Consider the following 17,904-nt stretch of genomic DNA (forward strand, 5'->3'; position numbering starts at 1 on the left):
TCCTGCTGGCGGCTCATTGAGCTAATTGCACACACAGGGTTTGGAGCGTGCTGTCACTTGGCTCCGGTCATTGATTGGAGAATGGTTTGTGGACGTTGTGCTTTTTTACTATGCTTTTTTTTATGTGCTGTGATGCATTCGGAGTGTTCTGAAAACGTTCTGGTTTCCAAGTGGCTCCAGTTTGGAAAAGGCTGTGTGTGTTCAGGAGCAGAGAGGTGTTGGTGGGAGCTGGCAGGGGTACCAGCGGGCTGATGCAGGGACACCAACCTCCTCTGGGTGAAATAATGGGATATTTGAGTGTCCCAAACCCCAGGGCTGCATTCTGAGCATCTTCCCACTCCAGCAGAGCCATGGGCTCTCAGCAGTTGGTTTTGTTTCCCTGGTTATTGCATAGGAAGCTGTGAATGTTGTCTCAAAGAGAGCAGCTGTGTATGGGGCTGGGGTCTGTCCAGGCTGTTGCATTTCAGGAGCTTTCCGGCCCCAGTGGCTGCTTCAGTTTCTGGCAGAGGACTTTCAGCCCTTGACAGCACCGTGGGATGAGCCAGGAGCTGCAGCCATTGCTTTTTGTTGACCTGCAGCTGCAGTTTGTGCATTGAGTCAGGCAGTCCCAGCAGAATGTGTGCCAGGGTGTGTTTTGTGCAGAGGTCACCTGGAATGTAAGATGAGCAGCAGTGCAGCTGTGAGTGTGCTCACTTGGTGGAGCAGATGGGTTCGATACAGGTCAGACAGGTTTCCTCTTAGGAAGAAGCTCAGGAACCAGAAATAACTTTCTGCTGGTGACTTTGCTCCCAACCGTATGAAGCTGCATTGAGGTTTACACCGATGCCACTGGTTGCCACAGCAGTGTTCTTTCACCAGGAGTGACACAGAGATATTCCTGCTGTCTTATGAAAGAAGATGACTTCTTGTTTGGAAAGCTGAACGGCAACGTGAGCAGCTTGCTCCAGCTGACAACGTAGGTGAGTGTTGGTGATCTTTGCTCTCCAGAGAGGCATCAGATTTGCTCCTCCTCGCTGTGTCTGTGCTGTGGGTAGGTTGGTGCTGCTGGGCTGCAGGACTGCACTGAGCTCTCAGGTGCTCACACTGTGTGCAAGCAGGGCCTGCAGCAGCACTGTGGGAAATGGTACCCACCTGTGGCTTCTTCTTAGACTTTGAGTTTGTTCTTTTTTTTCGCAGTGGGATTTTAGCAAGGAGATGATAATGATTGGTTGTTCTGTTGAAATGGTTCTGGGCAAAGATCGCTCCTGTTTGACCAGGGGTTGTTCATCTTTCCACCGATCTGTGCTTGAACTGGAAGGCTTTGGCCGTGCTGGGGTTGTCCCTCAGGGCTGTCTGTGCCTGTTTTGCTGTTTTCTGCTTTCTGCCTCTGAAGGAGGAGGTCTGTGACAAACTCAGACTCAGCAGCTCTCTGCCATTCCATCCCCTTCAGGTGCTCTGTTCCCCTTCAGACAAAGTTGTCTTGCAGATACAAACAGTTCTTCAGCTCTTGGCTGTGGAAGGCACAGCTGAGGTGTTCCCTGCAGCAGGCAGGTAATTGAAAACCAACAAAGAGTTTGGATCCTTCTCCTCCATCCATTTATCTGAGTTGTGGCTGGGGGACGGAAGCAGGAGAAGCATTTATTTTGTTCTTTGCAAAGAAGCCCCCCCAAAAAAACTAAATGATTCCAGGTACCATCATTTAGTGAGTCTTCTAATTAGGTTGTCAGCGGGTCTTCCAAATTGTGCTGACAGCTTCTGTACAGACTTTTAAAGGGAAAACACAACGGGCTGCTCCTAGCTCGTGTTTTGGGATCGGATCTGAAAGCACCCGGAAGATGAATGTGACTGACGGGAGCTGAGCCTGCAGGGCATCGCTGGGTTTGATTTTTAATGGCTTAATCAAACTGGAAGGCAATGAGGGACCTCGGGGGATCGCCCAGCACAGTTCATCCCCCTCCTCCTGTGATTTTTCTGAGATGCTTTTGCTCCAAGGGCGAATTTAAGGCGGCGGTGATTGCGGTGCAGCTCTGCCTCTGTCAGCCTCAATTGCTCAGTTTAACAACTGAAGGGAACCTAATGCAGCAGCTTCCCGGGGCACTGCTTCACTCCAGCCTGCCTAGGAAAAAGCGGGTGAGGGTTTTTGCCGGAGCTCTCTGAGCTTTCTTTTTTTCCCTACTTGAACTCTATGCTTTTATTGGTGATGCGGAGACGTAAATGGTGCAATAAAGGAAAAAAGAAAAAGGAAAAAGAAAAATCCGGAAGTGGGTAGCTGCTAATTAATGAAGGAAGCTGATGGGTCCGAATGGAGTCGTGTGCGAGTGACTTCACCTGCATGGAACCCAGTGGGGCTTTGATTTATGGGGAGCTGGGCGTCCCATAGCAGGGCAGTGGGGGAGCAGTGGGCGCATCCCGGAGAGCAGCTCTGTTGGCAATGGGTGCTGCTGGTGGTGGCTGCTTGCTTTGCTGTGTTCCTGCTGGCTGGATGGCATGTGGGAGCAGTTGTGCTTTCTGACAGGTTGGGATTCTATCAGGAGCATCAGACAAATGTGGATTTTGGTGCTGATGTGTCTCTGGGCCGGGTGCCAGGCTTTGCTGCTTTCTGGCTGCGTTGCGATGTGAAGCTGCAATGTCTGGGGCTGAAGGTGGTGAAGGTGCTTTGCTGTAAACAGGGCTGTTCAGGTGTGGCAGAATGGCAGCACTGGGCTGTCGGTGGGCTGGGCAGCAGGATTCCCTCCTGTGCCAGCTGTGTGCCAGCTGTGCCATTAGTGCCAGCCCCAGCCTTCCTACGGGCTGGACTGATGTCAAACCAAACTTCTAAATAAGGCTTAATTGTGAAACATGGGAATGGATACCAATCTCTGAGCCTTTTCTTTGGCGATGAAGAATCTTCACCGTGCTCTGATTGCTGCGCTGGGTGCTGGCCGTGGGCTCTGCTGTAACAGCGCTGCGGGTGTTACTCATTAAACCTCTTTAACTTTTGAACTCCTGTTCAGCAGTTCTCCTTTCTGATGTCCACCCTGCGAGGGGACGGGGAGGCTCTGCTGAGGGGTCCTCAGTGGATCTGCAGTGAGGGTTTGTGTAACAGCCGCAGAAATAACGCAGCAATGTGTTACAAAAAGCAAATCTCAGCTGCAGCCTTGTTTTTTTTCTTCTTGTTCCCCGTGGCTTTGGAAACGTGAGCGATAAATGTGTGAGGGCTGGATGGAGAGTGAGGGCTGAAAGCACGTCCAGCTGCTCCGTGTTGAGTTTCTGTGGATTGCTTAATAAAGAGACTGATGCTCATCTGTGTACATGTGTGTGTATGCCAGATAATGGCTGCTTCCTAATGGCTGAGCCCTACAAACTTGGGCTGAAACTGAAAAGCAAAGCTTTATTTTCTGTCTGTGCTGTGTGTCATCACTTGTAACAACACAGAACTTGGTAACTCCCAGAAGTCAGAATCCAACCCACCTCCAAAACAAGGCACTGCTGCGTTGCTTTGCAGGGAGCAAATGGGACTGCAAGGAATAGATGCTGCTTTTGCCTTTAAGGCTCCACAAGTGTAGGGCTTGCATATATGTGGACAGGTGCTGTAGGATCAGGGCACGAGGCACTGAAAGTAGAGGGGAAAACAGCTCTGAATAGCATCAAAGACAAGATTGTTGAGCAAACAGAGATCGCCTTCACATGTGTGCATCTTCCAAAATAGATCCAAGCTTAATAATAGCAGTTTAGGATTAGAGGTTTCCTTTCAGTCATCTTTCTCAATCATCCTTCAGAGTCCCGTTTTAAAGCAGTTGCACGTCGCATTCCGAAGCTCTTCAGCACGAGTTCTATTTCGGTGGGTTTATTTTTGGTAGAGATCAATCTGATATTGTGACCTACATTTCTCCTGGGGATAATATCAGCCCAGGAGCTCTCCCTGCTCTGCTGAAGGGCGCTGCTTTGCAGTTCCAGCTCTGTCAGACGAGAAGGAGCTAACGGCAGGTAGTAATTAGAAACAATCAGCAGGCTGCAGTCGTCAGAACAACTCCATGAGGAACCACCTCCACCATATGGGGATGTCTGTGCACGTGGTCTGATGGGACCAGACCTCCACAACAGAGCTTCCCAAGTGCCAACGTTGCTGCTGCTGGGGTCGTGCTTTGGGCTCTCTTTCATTGCAGAGTGGAGTTATTTGAGCAGTTATTTGAGCTCCTCTTTTGGAAGACACCCCCAGGAGCTGTGAGCACGCGGTGTCTGCATGGAGCTCCTGCAAATGGTGTCAGTGTGAAGGACAGCGTGAGTGTGGGCTGCACGCAGCTCCATCGCCACAAATTGGTCATGCACCAATACAGCCAAGGCTGAGCCTTCTCTGGCTCTGTGTTAACATCTCTGCTGCAGCCAAGGGGGTTTTGAGAGTGAAGTCTGGCACTAATTTATGAGAGCGATGCAAGGGGAAGAAAAAAAACCGACAGATCAGCAAGTCTGAAAGGTGCTGACAAGCATTTAATGGCTAGAGATTGTTAAAAAGGAGGAGAAATAAAAGGTGGCATTTTGCAGTAAGCTGTGCCTCGGGTTTCCCAGGTATGGGATGGGGCAGAGATGAAGCAACTTGCTGCAGGATGCCGAGGAGCAGTTGGGGAATCCAGGTTTCCCAAGCTCACATTCCTCGAATGGAAGCTAATACTATGAAAAAATGGCTGTTGGAGCAATCTTGTTGCTCAGAGAGCAGATCTTTGTAGCTACACCCCATCTGTGAAGCAGTGCTGAGCTCGGAGGGCCATCTTTCACTGCAGCTGTGCAGGAAGGGAGCCCTGCAGCCAGCAACGTGCTGTGCTCAGCGTGCTGCTGTAATGTCATCCGTGTGGCACTGAGGGCACGTGTGGGGCACTGGAGCTGTCTGTCCCTTAGAATAACCCCCAGTGCCTTTGGGGATGTACTGCTAGGGATATTTATTTCCATTTTCCAGAACTGGGTTTTAAATTTCTGTACGTCTTTTCTAGTATCTGAGTGGTGCAGAGCAATTGAAATGAGTGGCAACCTGAATGTTCGCTGTAAGCAATGGAAGAGAACAGAACAGGGTCGATTGCTTCACCCTTAGAAACCATGCATTTGGTTTTGGACCATGCATCTGAGTTCCTTGGGAAAGAAAAGAATGAATATGGTCAACAACACAGTTCTAGGTAGCACCAGAGCACTCCCCCTGCCCCATCCCTGTCGTACACACACTTGCATCTCCAAGGATGGACTCCTGGAAGCTTGGGGTTGGAGCTGGCCCTTCCCTTCCCTTCCAGCTATTTTATGACCTGAGTATTTGCTACCATTGATGCTAACGCTTATTTTGTTCTTGTTTTCCATTCAGGAGCCGGAGCCCTTCTGCCTACTTGGAAGTGCAACTGGTATGGGTAATGGTGTGAGAGAAGGTCAAGTGGATTTCAAAGGGCAGGATGTGGAGCCAACTGCATCAGCTCATCTTCCAGCAGAGGTACGAGCCAGAGCTTGGGGGCAGTGTGCCATGGGGTGAACCAAGAGCTGAGTGATTGCAGGAGGGGCATCTCCGTGGGATTTGGGACATCCAAGCCATGTAATGTGTAACTGCACTTTGAGGATGGCTGAGCAGCTCCAGCCCTTGGGCTGACGGGCAGGCAGGGCTGTGCTCCTCGTTCAGGGTTATGTCTTATTACATCGGAGCTGGCAGAGCTGGGAGCAGAGCCAGGAGGGCTGCTCTCAGTGCTCTCAGTGCTCTCAGTGCTCTTGCTGCTGTCACGGGCTCCCGTTAGGAAAACCAGAGGGGAAGGTGCTGCTGAACCTTGCTCTGGTTTAGCTCAGGGTTTCTGCTTGCGTGGAATGACTTTGCTGGAGGAACGGAGCCAAAACTCGGTCTGAAGTTCTCACAGTGCTGCCTGTGCGCGTGGCACCGGATCAGCAGGGATTGATTCCCTTCCATTTTCCCCTCTGTGTGTTTTTGTAATAAGAAATTAATGTTTTAGCTGGGAAACGTGCTGGTTGGGAGGGGAAAGGCGTTAACTCCTCCACGAAAACACAAAGCATATCAGAAGTTAACATTCTTAAGCCTCGACTTGACTTGTCTCCCAGCCCATAACCTTCACGGTGTTGGATTTCAAGTCATTTACTCGCTTTCTGCCCATGTGTTACGAGAAGATAGCTGCTTTATAAATATGAGCTGTGGCAGGAATGTCAATAACAGAAACTCTTCCATTCCATTTATCATAGCGGGAAGCCTGCCGTGTTTTATTCCTGGGATCCTGGGGACAAAGTGGGTTTGTGTGTTGGTGCAAGGGCAAGAGAGCAATGCACCTTTGTGCCTGGTTCAGTCATAAGCAGTGACATGGCCTGTAGAAATCTCAGTAGGGGAAATGCAGCACACGTGAGAGAGAACCTTGGAACTTTGTGTTTTGCAGACACGTCTAATCTTTGCTCGTGGTGATTTGGCCAGGAATTTATTGCGCTTGGAATTTACATTTTATTCCCTGTTTCGAAGGGAATGTTCACATTTCCAAAACACCCACACTGATTTTTAGCTGTCTCAAGAGAATCAAAAGCATTCTTATTACGTTAGCAGGTAGGGAACGTTTCTACATTGGGCTGAAAGGGACAGAGAAGTCCTTGCAAACAACCTGATAAAACAATTTAGAGTGATGCAGCATTGAGATTCTGCACTGAAATGTGAGTGTGTGATTGGGTTGCTGTATTGTGGAGCTTATGTTTGCTAATGGGACAGACTGCAGGATAAAGGGGATGCTCACACCTGAGTTTGGTTCATCCACGTCCCTGGGTGGGAGGAAATGCTGTAGCAAAGGTAAAATATTGCAACTCCTCTTCAGGATTAACTGTCACACTGAGCAGTGCTTTGTTCCAGGGTATCCAGGAGCAGAAGAAAGTGCTTAACTCCCTGATGTCTGGTGCACTGGCTGGTGCTGTTGCCAAAACTGCAGTAGCTCCACTGGATAGGACAAAAATCATGTTTCAGGGTAAGTCCTGCTGGCTTTTGCAAGCTACTCTGACATTATTGCTACCAGAAACCAAACCAGCTCCAAACGTATCCAGCCAGAATGTCCCCCAACCTGAAAGGAGTGGGTAGGATGTGACAGAGCAGTGACAGTGCCACAAAGCCACAGTGCATCGAGTCTGAAAACCTATTGTTTGGTTTTTGGTGGGATTATTGCAGATGTCAGTCAGCTGTTCATCTGGACGGTCTGGGTCCAGGTCTCGTGGTAGTCAGCAAGAGCTTTGCTATTTCAGTGCAGTGTGCTGCATGCGCTGCTGGCTGGGGACAGTTGGCTGCAGCTTGTGAGTTCCATGCTATAAGGGACGGTGCAGAGCAGCTGGGCAGTGGAAGAGCTGCATTCGAGGGGATGAGTTTGATTGAAGCACTTCAGATTTCTGTGCTTCAATTTGGAGAAACAAAGTGAAGGGAAAGGGAGTGAGGTTAGGTAGCAGAAACGGGAGGAGGTGATGGAGCTGCTTGCTGGAGGCCAGGCAATGCCTGCTCACATGTGCAGCATTTTCTAATAAGTTGTGTTTTATTGCAGCCGGATGTGGCTGGAGTCGAGGTTGATTATGAAAAGTGTCTACAGGATGCAGTGAAGCTGGCATACCTAGCTTTGTATTGCAAAATGCTTTTTGGAACTCTTCAACTTAGTGTGTAACCGATGATGACACGCAGCTAATGGGAATAGAAGCAGCTTGTACATGGAGTGGGGTTTGGGGTCCAGCCCCACCATGGACTCCTCCCAATTCCCCCATTTAAGCATGAGAGCCTCCAGCTGTGTTCATCACCCCGATGGGAAGGGCACAGCCAGTTGGTAGAATAAACATTTGGTGAGGCCGAGAGTTTTAAATCCAGTTGACATCCCAGATTAAATGAATTGGGCAGGTTTACTGTAATCCCTGGACGAGATTTAATTTCAAATTGACTTTCATTTGACGTGAGTTCCAATCTCGGCGTGGCAGGGATATAGATGAGGGAGGTGAGGCTGCAGGGAGCTCAGCCTGGGCTGCGTCTGTGAGCACTGGGGACGTGCTGTGCTTTCCCAGCAGAATGAGCACTGCGGTTCATCTGAGGTTGGGATGTCAGGATCAGAGGTGAGATGGGAGCTGCCGAACTGGGATGAGTCATCAGCTGTCCGTATAAATCACAATTAACACATCCAGCCCTGCATGTTGTGCGGGGCCTGTTTGGTTTGGCCCATTAAACTTGCTGCAAAGGATATAACTAAAAGCTGCCCGTTCTGCCCAATTTCTTATCCAATGGGTGTCCCGCTCTCTTGCTGTGCTGGAGGCTTCCACCACGGCCCCGTTCCCTTCCTGTGAGCAGGGAAAGCATCTGGGGGTCATGTAAATGTGGGAGGCTGTCCTTTGATCCGAGGACTGAATTCCCATGGGCGTGGGGAAGAGGTTTCTTTTCCATTGCAGAGTCAGCTTGGAGCGGTTATTGGAGCGGTTTTAGTTATTAAAAAAAAAGAGGCAAAAAAAAAAAGAAGCTTTGAATTACATAAAGGAGCAACGCAGTGAAAATGTATTTGCATGTGATTGTTTGACACACTTGAGAGGTTACAAGTCTCAAAGGAGTTTGAAAGAAACTGCAACAGAGACTTAATTGGAACCACGTTTCATTAGCGTTGCTGTCCGGGTTTTCGCCTGGGTTTCCTTCCTGCTGCAGGGATGTTACAAAGCAGAGCTGCTGCCTGCCAAATAAAGCTGGCTTCCCCAGGCCTCCCGTGTTACATACTTAAAGAGATGCTGTCAATTTGAATGGATGCAAGAAAAGAAGCAGAGTGTTTGTGTGAGTTTTGTGAGGATGAAGCCATCGTAGCGTGGAGCTCCGCTAACAGCGCTGCGGTGGTTTGGCATTAGGCTGCAACCTGTGTGTGCAAATGTGCTGCTCAAATCCGTGCTTGGCTCCTGCCTCTCTTTAATTGCTGTTGTGATTTGCTTTTTTTAGCCCTTTAAATTAAGAAGTGACAAATGGAGCGATTTTGCAACAGCATTTGGAGAAATGAACTCCTGCTCTGCTGCTGGTGAGCGCTCACCTTGGGGCAGCCTTTGTTGCTTACAGAGAATCACCATTTTTTTGTTTCTTGCATTAATTCTTCTGCTTTTACTCGTGTTTCTCAGCTAAAATGCAGCTGTGGTTTCTCTGATCCATCTAAGTGTACTGAGACCTAACGCTCGCTTTTTCTTTCTAGTGTCTTCAAAAAGATTTTCTGCCAAGGTGAGGTGATGTGCCTGTCTCCTGTTCTCCAAAATGTTTGAGTAATGGTAGTAATGTCACCTTTTGTTTGTTTGTGGCTTACCTGGGTTTCGTGAGCAGCACTCGTAGTGAAAGAGCACAGAGGGAAGGATTGGAAATAGTATTGATAGCACCTTGCTGATGTTTTTGCCCCTTGCCAGGCATGGAGGGGACCCGATCCTCATTCTGTAGGTCCTACCTGTGATGTGGCAGGAGATGTGACTAAGCTTTTCCCTTTTCTTCCTGTGGTTGCTTCTTTCCCCCCGGAGCTGTTTCAGGATGCATAGGAAATGTGAATGTGGATGCTGATCCCTCTCGTGGCATGCTGGATGTTCTCCTGCATGTGCATTACAGCTATTCTGTGCGTGCTGTGCTAATATGTATAATCCAAATGCTTCTGTCTTATACTAAGAAGATTAATTTGGGCTGTAAAAAACATCAGTCCAGCTCTGTGCCTTCCCCTCAGAGAGCAAACAAAGATGTAAAGCTCTGTTTTCCCAGCTCCTGCTGTTTTTGCTCTAACGTATGTGAATCAGTCTCCCTAGAGAAGAGGTTTCAGTTGTCTCATTTTGGAGCCAGGCTGTAACAGCTGACACCGGCTCACTGGGGTAGGGGGCAGGGAGGCTTTGGAGGGGTTAAGCTATAGGGCCACCTTTTCCCCTTCTATTGTTTGGACTCCTCTTATCATGATGTCCCGTCTGACCTTTGCTCTGTTGCCTGCAGGAAGCCTACAGGCTGATTTATCACACCTACCTCAACGAGGGCTTCTGGAGCCTCTGGCGGGGGAACTCGGCCACCATGGTGCGCGTGATCCCTTATGCTGCCATTCAGTTCTGTGCACACGAGGAGTACAAGCAGCTCCTGGGGAGCTACTACGGCTTCCAGGGAAAGTAAGATGCAGCGTGGCTTTGATCCTTGAGGAGGAGGATGGGGCGTTTTGTGGGTCGCAGGGAGGGAGCACGATTCTCTGCTTTCTGCAGGCCTGCTGGGCTGAAAGCTCTCGGTGCAGGGTTGTGCCAGCCCCTCCTGCAATGGCTTTGCAGAGCAGTGTGCTGAGAGGGGGCTGAGCGGTGGGCTGGGTCTGTAGTCCTGCACAGAGGTGGACTCTGTTTTCTAGAGGCGTGAGCAAGAAGTGGCCTAGATGTTGAGTGAATGCTTCCCTATGCTGAGAGTGGGCAGACAAAGCAAAGAGCGTTTCTTTGCAGGAGAAGCAACAAGGCCCAGCCTTCTGCTGCTAGCTGAGCCCTTCCTACATGCGTGCAGCCCAAGCCTCTTGCACTTGGGCACGCAGTGTCTGAGACAGCCCAGGTCAGGCGTTGCTGTCCTCAGTGTCCTCTGAGACCTCAGTTTGGAATTGCTGTGGCAAACCACAGCTGCTCCAACCCGTACCCAGCCAGCTCTCTGAAGTACGCAGACAGGGAAGGGTAGCTGGTAGAGTCCTGCTGAAAAGCCACCCCGCATTGCCATCTCCAGGTGATCTGTTTGGTTTCTTCTCTCACCTTACTTTAGAGCGCTGACACCCTTTCCTCGATTCATTGCTGGCTCTCTGGCAGGCACAACAGCTGCCATGTTAACCTACCCCTTGGATATGGTCCGTGCTCGAATGGCTGTCACGCCGAAGGAGATGTAAGTGCCTAATGAAAGCAAGTACCACCACCACGAACAAACACAGAGCTTTCTTTTAAGGTCAGATGGTTTTATTCTCATTTTCTGGGTCACTTCTTGCTCGGAGCCTTTGGTGTAATAAACGTTGTTACTGCGTGGGTCTGAGCACTGATAAAATGCCCAGAGCCCTGCTTAGTCCTGGGACTGGAAGGAGATGGATGCACAAAAACCTCCCCAGAAAAACCTGCTTGCTTGTCAGGCAAAGTGCCTTGGGGAGACCGAACAGACAGGACAGCATATTGCAGTGGGGCTGGAGGAGAGCTGGGGACTGGCTTCTCCACTTGCAGATAGGTTTCTGAAATCTTTTCTGAGCTGTCTGATGAGCTCAGAACCAAATTAATTAATTGTTGATCCTTCAGAAAGCTCTATTGGAAACATTGCCCGGATGTGCAGGCACTAACTAGCGCAGATTTGGTTTTCCTGTGTCTGCATGCTAGGTACAGCAATATTGTTCATGTCTTCATCCGAATATCCCGAGAGGAAGGATTGAAAACACTGTATAGGGGATTTACACCAACCATCCTTGGAGTGATTCCGTATGCTGGGCTTAGCTTTTTCACCTATGAGACACTGAAGAAACTGCATGCAGGTAATGGATCCTTTGGTTTTTTTGGCTTTAGAATGGAATGGTGAAGGTTTGGGGCCAATTTCAGGTGTTTGAATTCCGTGGTGCAAGTCCTCTTCCTGGCCTTGAAGCCAATTGTGAAGTTCTGTGCTCGTGGAAGGTGCCCTGCGCCTCCCTTTCCCCAACCCCAGACTTTGAAGAGGGCGAGCTGCAGAACAGCAGCATCCATTTCCATCTTTTGCCTTCCTGCAAACCCCGAGTGCAGAGGGGACGTGGTTACTTCCCAAGTCAGCTAACGTCCAAATTGGGAACAAGATCCCGGGAGCCCTGGCCCTCGGTCCTCTCTTTGGCTCTCGGCCCACTTGACCTCAGTCACACGGTTGTGCCAAGCAGTTTTCCACACTCTGCTACTTTCTCTTTCCCAGATCACAGTGGGAAATCGCAGCCATCCCCTCCGGAGCGGCTTTTGTTCGGTGCCTGTGCAGGTTTGATCGGCCAGTCGGCATCTTACCCCCTGGATGTGGTTCGCAGGCGAATGCAGACGGCGGGGGTGATGGGACACACGTACAGCTCCATCCTTCTCACCATGCAGGAGATTATAAGAGAAGAGGGACTAATCCGTGGTTTGTACAAAGGACTCAGCATGAATTGGGTCAAAGGTCCGATTGCAGTGGGAATAAGCTTCACAACCTTTGACCTGACGCAGATCCTTCTCCGTAAATTACAGCACAGCACTAATGTTGAAAGGTAGTAGCTTAATCCCCACAGCCCTCGCTGGAGAAACGTACGACACGTGTAGAAAGAGCAATGCTAGCGTTCCCTCGCTCTGCACGTGCTCTCCTGCAGCTGAGAGCTTACCTTTCTTGTTTGTTTGTTTGTTCCTTTTGTGCTGTTGTTTGGTTTTCTTCTTTTAATGAGCCTCCGCGTTGTTTTGAAACCTCAACCTGCAACTAACCCTCCCCTAAACGAAATCCTTTCCGCCGCTCCGCAGAACGGAGTCCTCTCCAGGAGCTGCCTCATCCTCCTGCTTTGTCCTTTGATGCTGGGAGTGGAGCCTCTCAAACAAACAACAGTGCTGCTGAGCTCCACGTCTGCTCTCCGGGCAGATGGAGTGGGGATGAGAGAGAGAGAGGGGACTCGGTGCTGTTGGAATGAACTCCTGAATGTGGGAAGTCAGCACGGTCCTGGGAGGCGGTTCTTACTGTGCGCTGCTGGAGGCAGTCTGCCAAGTGCAATATTCCAGTTAATCTGTCAGGAATTCCACGTTCCTCTGACCTGTGAGTTCTGTAAAACAGGACGCAGCAGGATTTCACAGGTCCGGGTCACTTCTTTTCTTCTGGAAGCTGTGTGTGAGCTCTGGCTGGAAGAGCTGCCCGTTTGCAGATGTTGTTTTTCCCTTCTGGGTTGAGTTGCATGAAATCTCCCTTGCGTGCAGCATTCCCCTGAGATTACCAAAGACTGTAGGCAGCAGGGGAGGAAAGTTCTGAGCAGTTTTGTAAATCAAATTCTCATGTTTGCTGTCAGTGTCATTGATGGGGGCTGTGCCTGGGATCACAGACTGGATTGGATCAAACTGCAGCAGTGCTTTCAGGCCGTCAGAACCCTTCCGTTGTCGTCACGGTCTTAAAGGCAGCTGTTCTCCAAGGGATTTGGCTGTAGTGCCCTAGGCAAGAAGAGAAACTGTTACATACTGAAATTTTCAGCAGTTATGTCCTTCAGTATTACTGTTGCTGCTTTATGCACGTTGCAGGAACAAACGTCTCAGAGATGCACACGTGATGCAGGCTGAGCTGCTCCCAAAGGCTGGTTTTGTCTGGTGGCCCTGCTTCCCAACAGCCGCTGTCCTTTGGTGCCTGCTGTGTTCTTAATGCACACCTAACCCCACTTGCTTTCAGTCCTTGAGTTCCTCTGGACCGCGTCCTCAGGAGAACGGGCTCCTCAGGACTTATGTCTAGTGCCAATCATTTCCAGTTGCAATTTGAAAATGAATGATAGAGTACCTTTCATTGCTTCTATTTCAAGTCAGGCTTCGGAGAAATGGAGATCTGAGGGTGGCTTTGTCTTCTGTTCTGTTCCTGTATTAAATTTGGAGTGCAAGAGGTCACAGCGAGCTTTAGAGTTCTCTGGGAATCCCATTCCACAAGCCAAGATGAAAAATCCCTTCCCAGCTGATACTACCCATGTAGAGGGGAGATAACATATAAAAGAAAAAATAAGGCATAATCTAAAGGCTGTCCTTCTCTGGTGTATATATTTTAGTCACTGTAGTTTGACCCTCGTGTCACAGCTTTATTAATGGGAATGGAGGTAATTGCACAACTGGTAGAAATAGCTTTTTCCTTTCTTTTGTCTTTGCACTTGTTCTTCGGAGCATAACTCGCTTCTAATGCCAAATATTTCCCTAGGAACTGAGCACTTGTGCTTCCACTTGGTGGACATGGCAGGCAGCCTCCTGCAGTTTAGTGTGTGTGTTGATGCCAGAAGACGGGGATCGATCCGACTGTAATGCTTGTGGATGGGCAGGCTGTGAACCTCAGTGATTTCTGCCTCTGAGCCCACCAGCGATGATTTCCGTTGTGAAACTTGACTGCAGTCACCATCTCACCTTGTAACTAAATGTTAGGTGTCGCCGTAAGAGTCCTTAGAGATGACAGCCATGAGTTCTCTGTCTTTTTACTCCCTTGCTAATGGAAGACGATCAGCCGTTTTCTTCACTGGGTGAAACGTTCAGTCCTTTGCAAGAGCTCTGATTTCTTTTCTCCAATGGAGAAGCCAATTACTTCTGCTCTTGCTTCGGTCTCGCTTGGCCTGGTGAGGAAGTGCTGGGGCATCTCAGCAGGAACGAGGCGCAGACCAGCAATGAAGAGTGTAAGCAGTGGCTGTTGTAGGTGTGTGCTTGCATATCCCACCATATATACAACCTGCACTGAGTTCTGCTCAGCTTGGAGGCTGCTGGTTCAGAGCGCAGTCCTTTGCACAGATGACTTCTGTAGTGACAGCAGAGGATGCTGAGCTGTGCCTTCCGAGCTCGGGCAGGCTCCTGTGCTCTGCACTGTGGTAGGTGGTTGGGGCAGACGCTGCAGTTCTTGTCTTATGAGGCAGGGCACCTCCTGCCATGCTGGGTGTGCAGCTGGAGTGTTGGTGAATGGAAATCCTATGGAGGGGGGGGTTTGTGGCACCTCGCAGCCTGGCTGGAGCCTAAGGGCTGAGCTGAGGATGGAGACCTGAAGCACAGCCTGGCTTGGAAGTGCTGAGCTGAGGGAAGCTGTTCCTTCATTAGCAGCTACACCTGATTTGAATTCAGTGAGCTGTCAGCCAAACACATTTCTCCAAGTTCTGCAGGCTGAGAGCTTATTCAGAGAGAGATCTGAGTTCAGTCTGTAATTGTTTTGGTGCTTTTATTTCTTGGGTGAGAGAATAACTGTGTCACTGCTTTGGGCTGTTTTGAATAGCTCTTTCTTTTTCCTTGGTTTGAATGTACGAGAGGAGAAACGGAGTGTTCCCTTCCCTTCTCTTAATCTTTGCGTGAATTGCGATACGTTCCAGGTCTCTGTGCTGCCCGGAATGAATGCCTGAGGAGCTCTGGGAACACATTGGGAAGGGGAGGTGCCAGCCAAGATCCATTCCTTCAGCTCTGAGAGAGAAAAGCCTAACAGGAATATCCTCCAGTTCTTCTTTTCTTTAAAACTAATTTACTACCCCACGTTCAATTCCTTGCTTTAATTTTCAAGCCATGAATCTTACTTCTCTCGAATGCATTACTGCCAAACGTTCACCTGTGCTTTTATTCTTTTTTTTTTCCTCATCTCTTCTTCCTGCTTCTGCACCTTTAGTTCTGCACTTGCACTTCAAGAAAATCAGGTCCAGTGAAATGCATCTAAAGTGACAAAACTGGAGCTTTGGTAGGGATCCCCGAGACAGTCCTGCTCACGGGCAAGGAGAGTTCTGCACAGGGCAGGAAGGGAAAGGCGTGAGGTAATGGGGCAGAAGGTTTGGGGAAGATTCTTGTGTTCCTTGCCCAGCCTCTCGCCTTTCCTTGGCTCACTGCAAGGCGCTGCTGCTCACCAGCTCCTCTTTGGGCACCTCCACGCAGTGCTGTGCTCTGTGCAAGCAATGTGGGGAGAGCTGATGCTGCAGGCAAGGATAGGAGGGGCATAAAGTCACTGAAAGGCACAGGATGAGCATTATCCAGCCCTTTTCTCCTGGGCTGGTGCAGAGGAGGAGGTCTGGAGCTGTGCTGCACGACAGCCTTTGCTATGGCAGGGCTGGTGCTTCCCACTGCTCTGCACGCCGTGTGATGGATGCAGGGTGTCCCAGCACTGCTTGCTGCCTGTGTGGTCTATGCATATATTAACACAAACACTGTTAACTGCCTTTTGTCCAGACGTGTCCTCACCATCGGTGTGTGTGCGTGCGTCGATTTCTGACTGCTTTTCTTGGATCTGGAATTCTATTTTATTGCAGTGAAGACACTTTGGTATATAATGTTTATATATTTTAAGATTTGTGCCAAGAGAGGATGTATATTTAATAAAAAATTTAATTGACTTTGCAGGCTGTGAAGGGCCCTTTCTGTTGCACTTTGCGCATTGTCACAAGAGAGAAGCGTGGCACGTTGGGTGGATTTACTGATGGACTGAATGTGGTGATGTCAGGGCTGGGGCTGCACGTCCTCCTCGTGCTTCTGCCACATCTCTGTGCCTGCAGCTCCCACCTGAATGCCACAGAAGATGGGGAAGAGCAGCTCAGCAACTGCCTCAAAGCATCGTGGCTCTCCTCCCAGCGGTGCCCATCCCCAGCGCTGCAGAGTGGGATGGGGATGGGTGTGCAGTGGCAGCAGGTGGCACTGTCGGCTTAGCCATGGCCCGGTGGCTTCCCCCAAGTTGGGGTCCCCCCGCTCTGCTCAGTCCTGCTCAGCTCTTGGGGTTTTCAGTGCTTTCAGCTGCCTTTCAGGCCTCGTGTGGCTGTAGGGTGGTGGTGCTTTGCTGTCTCTGCTCCTTGCTGGGCAGTGAGGATGGATCCAGGCCTGTATAGCAGTCCTCTGCACTCCCTGCTACATCCCCGCGGAAACTGGGCACCACGGGCTGCGAAATGTGCACCAATCCTTGCAGGAAGCCCGAGGCAGAGCTGAACAACAGCCCTCACATCCACCTTCCCTGCAGCCGCTGCTTCGATCCTGCAAGTGAAGGTTGACATCTCCTCCTCTGCTTAATTGGGGTTTGGGGTTTGCTTCCCCATCCATGTTTGTGCTGCTGAGCAGAGAATGAACTGGGGGTCAGCAATGCTCAGGGTGGCAACGGGATCCCACTTGGGATGGGAGCGAGGGGATCCCAGGTGAGATGGGAGCAGGGTTTGCTGCTTTCCTCCCTGCCCTGGGGCACAAAGGAGGACCTCCAGGAACTCGTTGGCAGCTGGAGGTAGGTGTGCACCATGGCAATAGGGGCGATGCAAGGCCAACCCCAGTCACAACAGGGCATCCTGGTGCCAGCAGAGCCTCTGCAGCACAAAGCTGCTCGGTCCCAGCTGCTCCTCTCTGCTGAGAGCCCTTTGTGGAGCAGAGCCCAGTCTGTACCGTCACCCAAATAAAGCAAAGATACAAGGAGGGAAATAATTCTAGGGAGAGAAAGATGGGGGGCTCTCTCATTTTATTTGATGTGGCCCAATTTCATTGCTGGTGGATCTGTCTCCTGCTCTTGGCGAGTCTATCAGTCATTGTCCCTGCCTGAGAGGGTCACGTCTGGGCAGATCTCTGGGGAGGAACTGTCTGCATGTCTGACTGCAGCACAACCCCAGGCCTTAGCAACCCTCCTCCTGCTGCCAGCCTTCCCTGAGCTCAGCCTCCGGCTGCTTCCTGCACATGCTTCAGGAAAATTAGATAAATGAGCCATCAAGGCAGTTGGGCTGGCTCTTAATGGGACAAGCCTCTTTGCATCCCGGCCCTAGGGGAATCTCCCTCCTTGCACCTTTCCCTGCTCCTTGGTGACAGTGCTGCTGGAGCTCAATTTCTCTTTGCCTTCTGCTCATCCAGGGTGTTGTTCCAGGCTCAGGTTTTCCCATCCCTTTGCAAGAGGGGAATTTCCCCTTTATTTTTCTGCTGTTTGGATACTGCTGGAGGAAGGCTGTCTGGATTAGCCCTGTTAACACAGGGCAGAGAGCTGCTTTCTCATCTCGGCCCTTAGCAAGAGGGAATTAAGACCATTACAAGGCTATCAAATAGGATCAGAGCCCCTCTCCTTTCTCTGAGCAGCCCAGACCTGCTAATCCTTTTACATGCAGCTGGACCAGCACCCACCATGCTGCTGCCTCCAGGAGCCCATTGGAGCTGCAGGAGGGCTGTGTACCCCACAGCCCCTAACCCTGCTGGGATGAGCAGAGCCATATTGGCCTGGTTGTGTTCCCAGGACAAGCCTTGACCCCTTGCTGCCAGAGCACTTCCAAGAGGGGCTTCGGGGCAGCAAAACACAAAGCAGCAGCACTGGGA

The 17,904-nt window shown here is 50.3% G+C and overlaps 1 protein-coding gene across 3 annotated transcripts; it reads left to right on the forward strand.

The window, feature by feature from the left end:
• Nucleotides 1-189: 189 nt before the first annotated feature.
• SLC25A42 (solute carrier family 25 member 42) lies at nucleotides 190-15,975 on the forward strand. Of its 3 annotated transcripts, none has more exons than XM_048927587.1 (8): nucleotides 193-959; nucleotides 5,303-5,425; nucleotides 6,830-6,932; nucleotides 9,150-9,175; nucleotides 9,917-10,083; nucleotides 10,703-10,819; nucleotides 11,296-11,447; nucleotides 11,849-15,975. In XM_048927587.1, the coding sequence occupies exons 2-8, from the start codon at nucleotides 5,342-5,344 to the stop codon at nucleotides 12,172-12,174; spliced, it is 975 nt and encodes a 324-aa protein (XP_048783544.1). In that variant the 5' UTR covers nucleotides 193-959; nucleotides 5,303-5,341; the 3' UTR covers nucleotides 12,175-15,975. The 3 variants fall into 3 exon arrangements, with proteins under 3 accessions (XP_048783545.1, XP_048783544.1, XP_048783543.1); XM_048927586.1 differs by having other exon boundaries at nucleotides 202-959; nucleotides 6,821-6,932; XM_048927588.1 differs by lacking the exon at nucleotides 10,703-10,819 and having other exon boundaries at nucleotides 190-959; nucleotides 6,821-6,932.
• The last annotated feature ends 1,929 nt before the right edge of the window (nucleotides 15,976-17,904 follow it).

This window comes from Lagopus muta, chromosome 26 (assembly GCF_023343835.1).
Source record: "Lagopus muta isolate bLagMut1 chromosome 26, bLagMut1 primary, whole genome shotgun sequence".
Lineage (NCBI taxonomy): Eukaryota > Metazoa > Chordata > Aves > Galliformes > Phasianidae > Lagopus > Lagopus muta.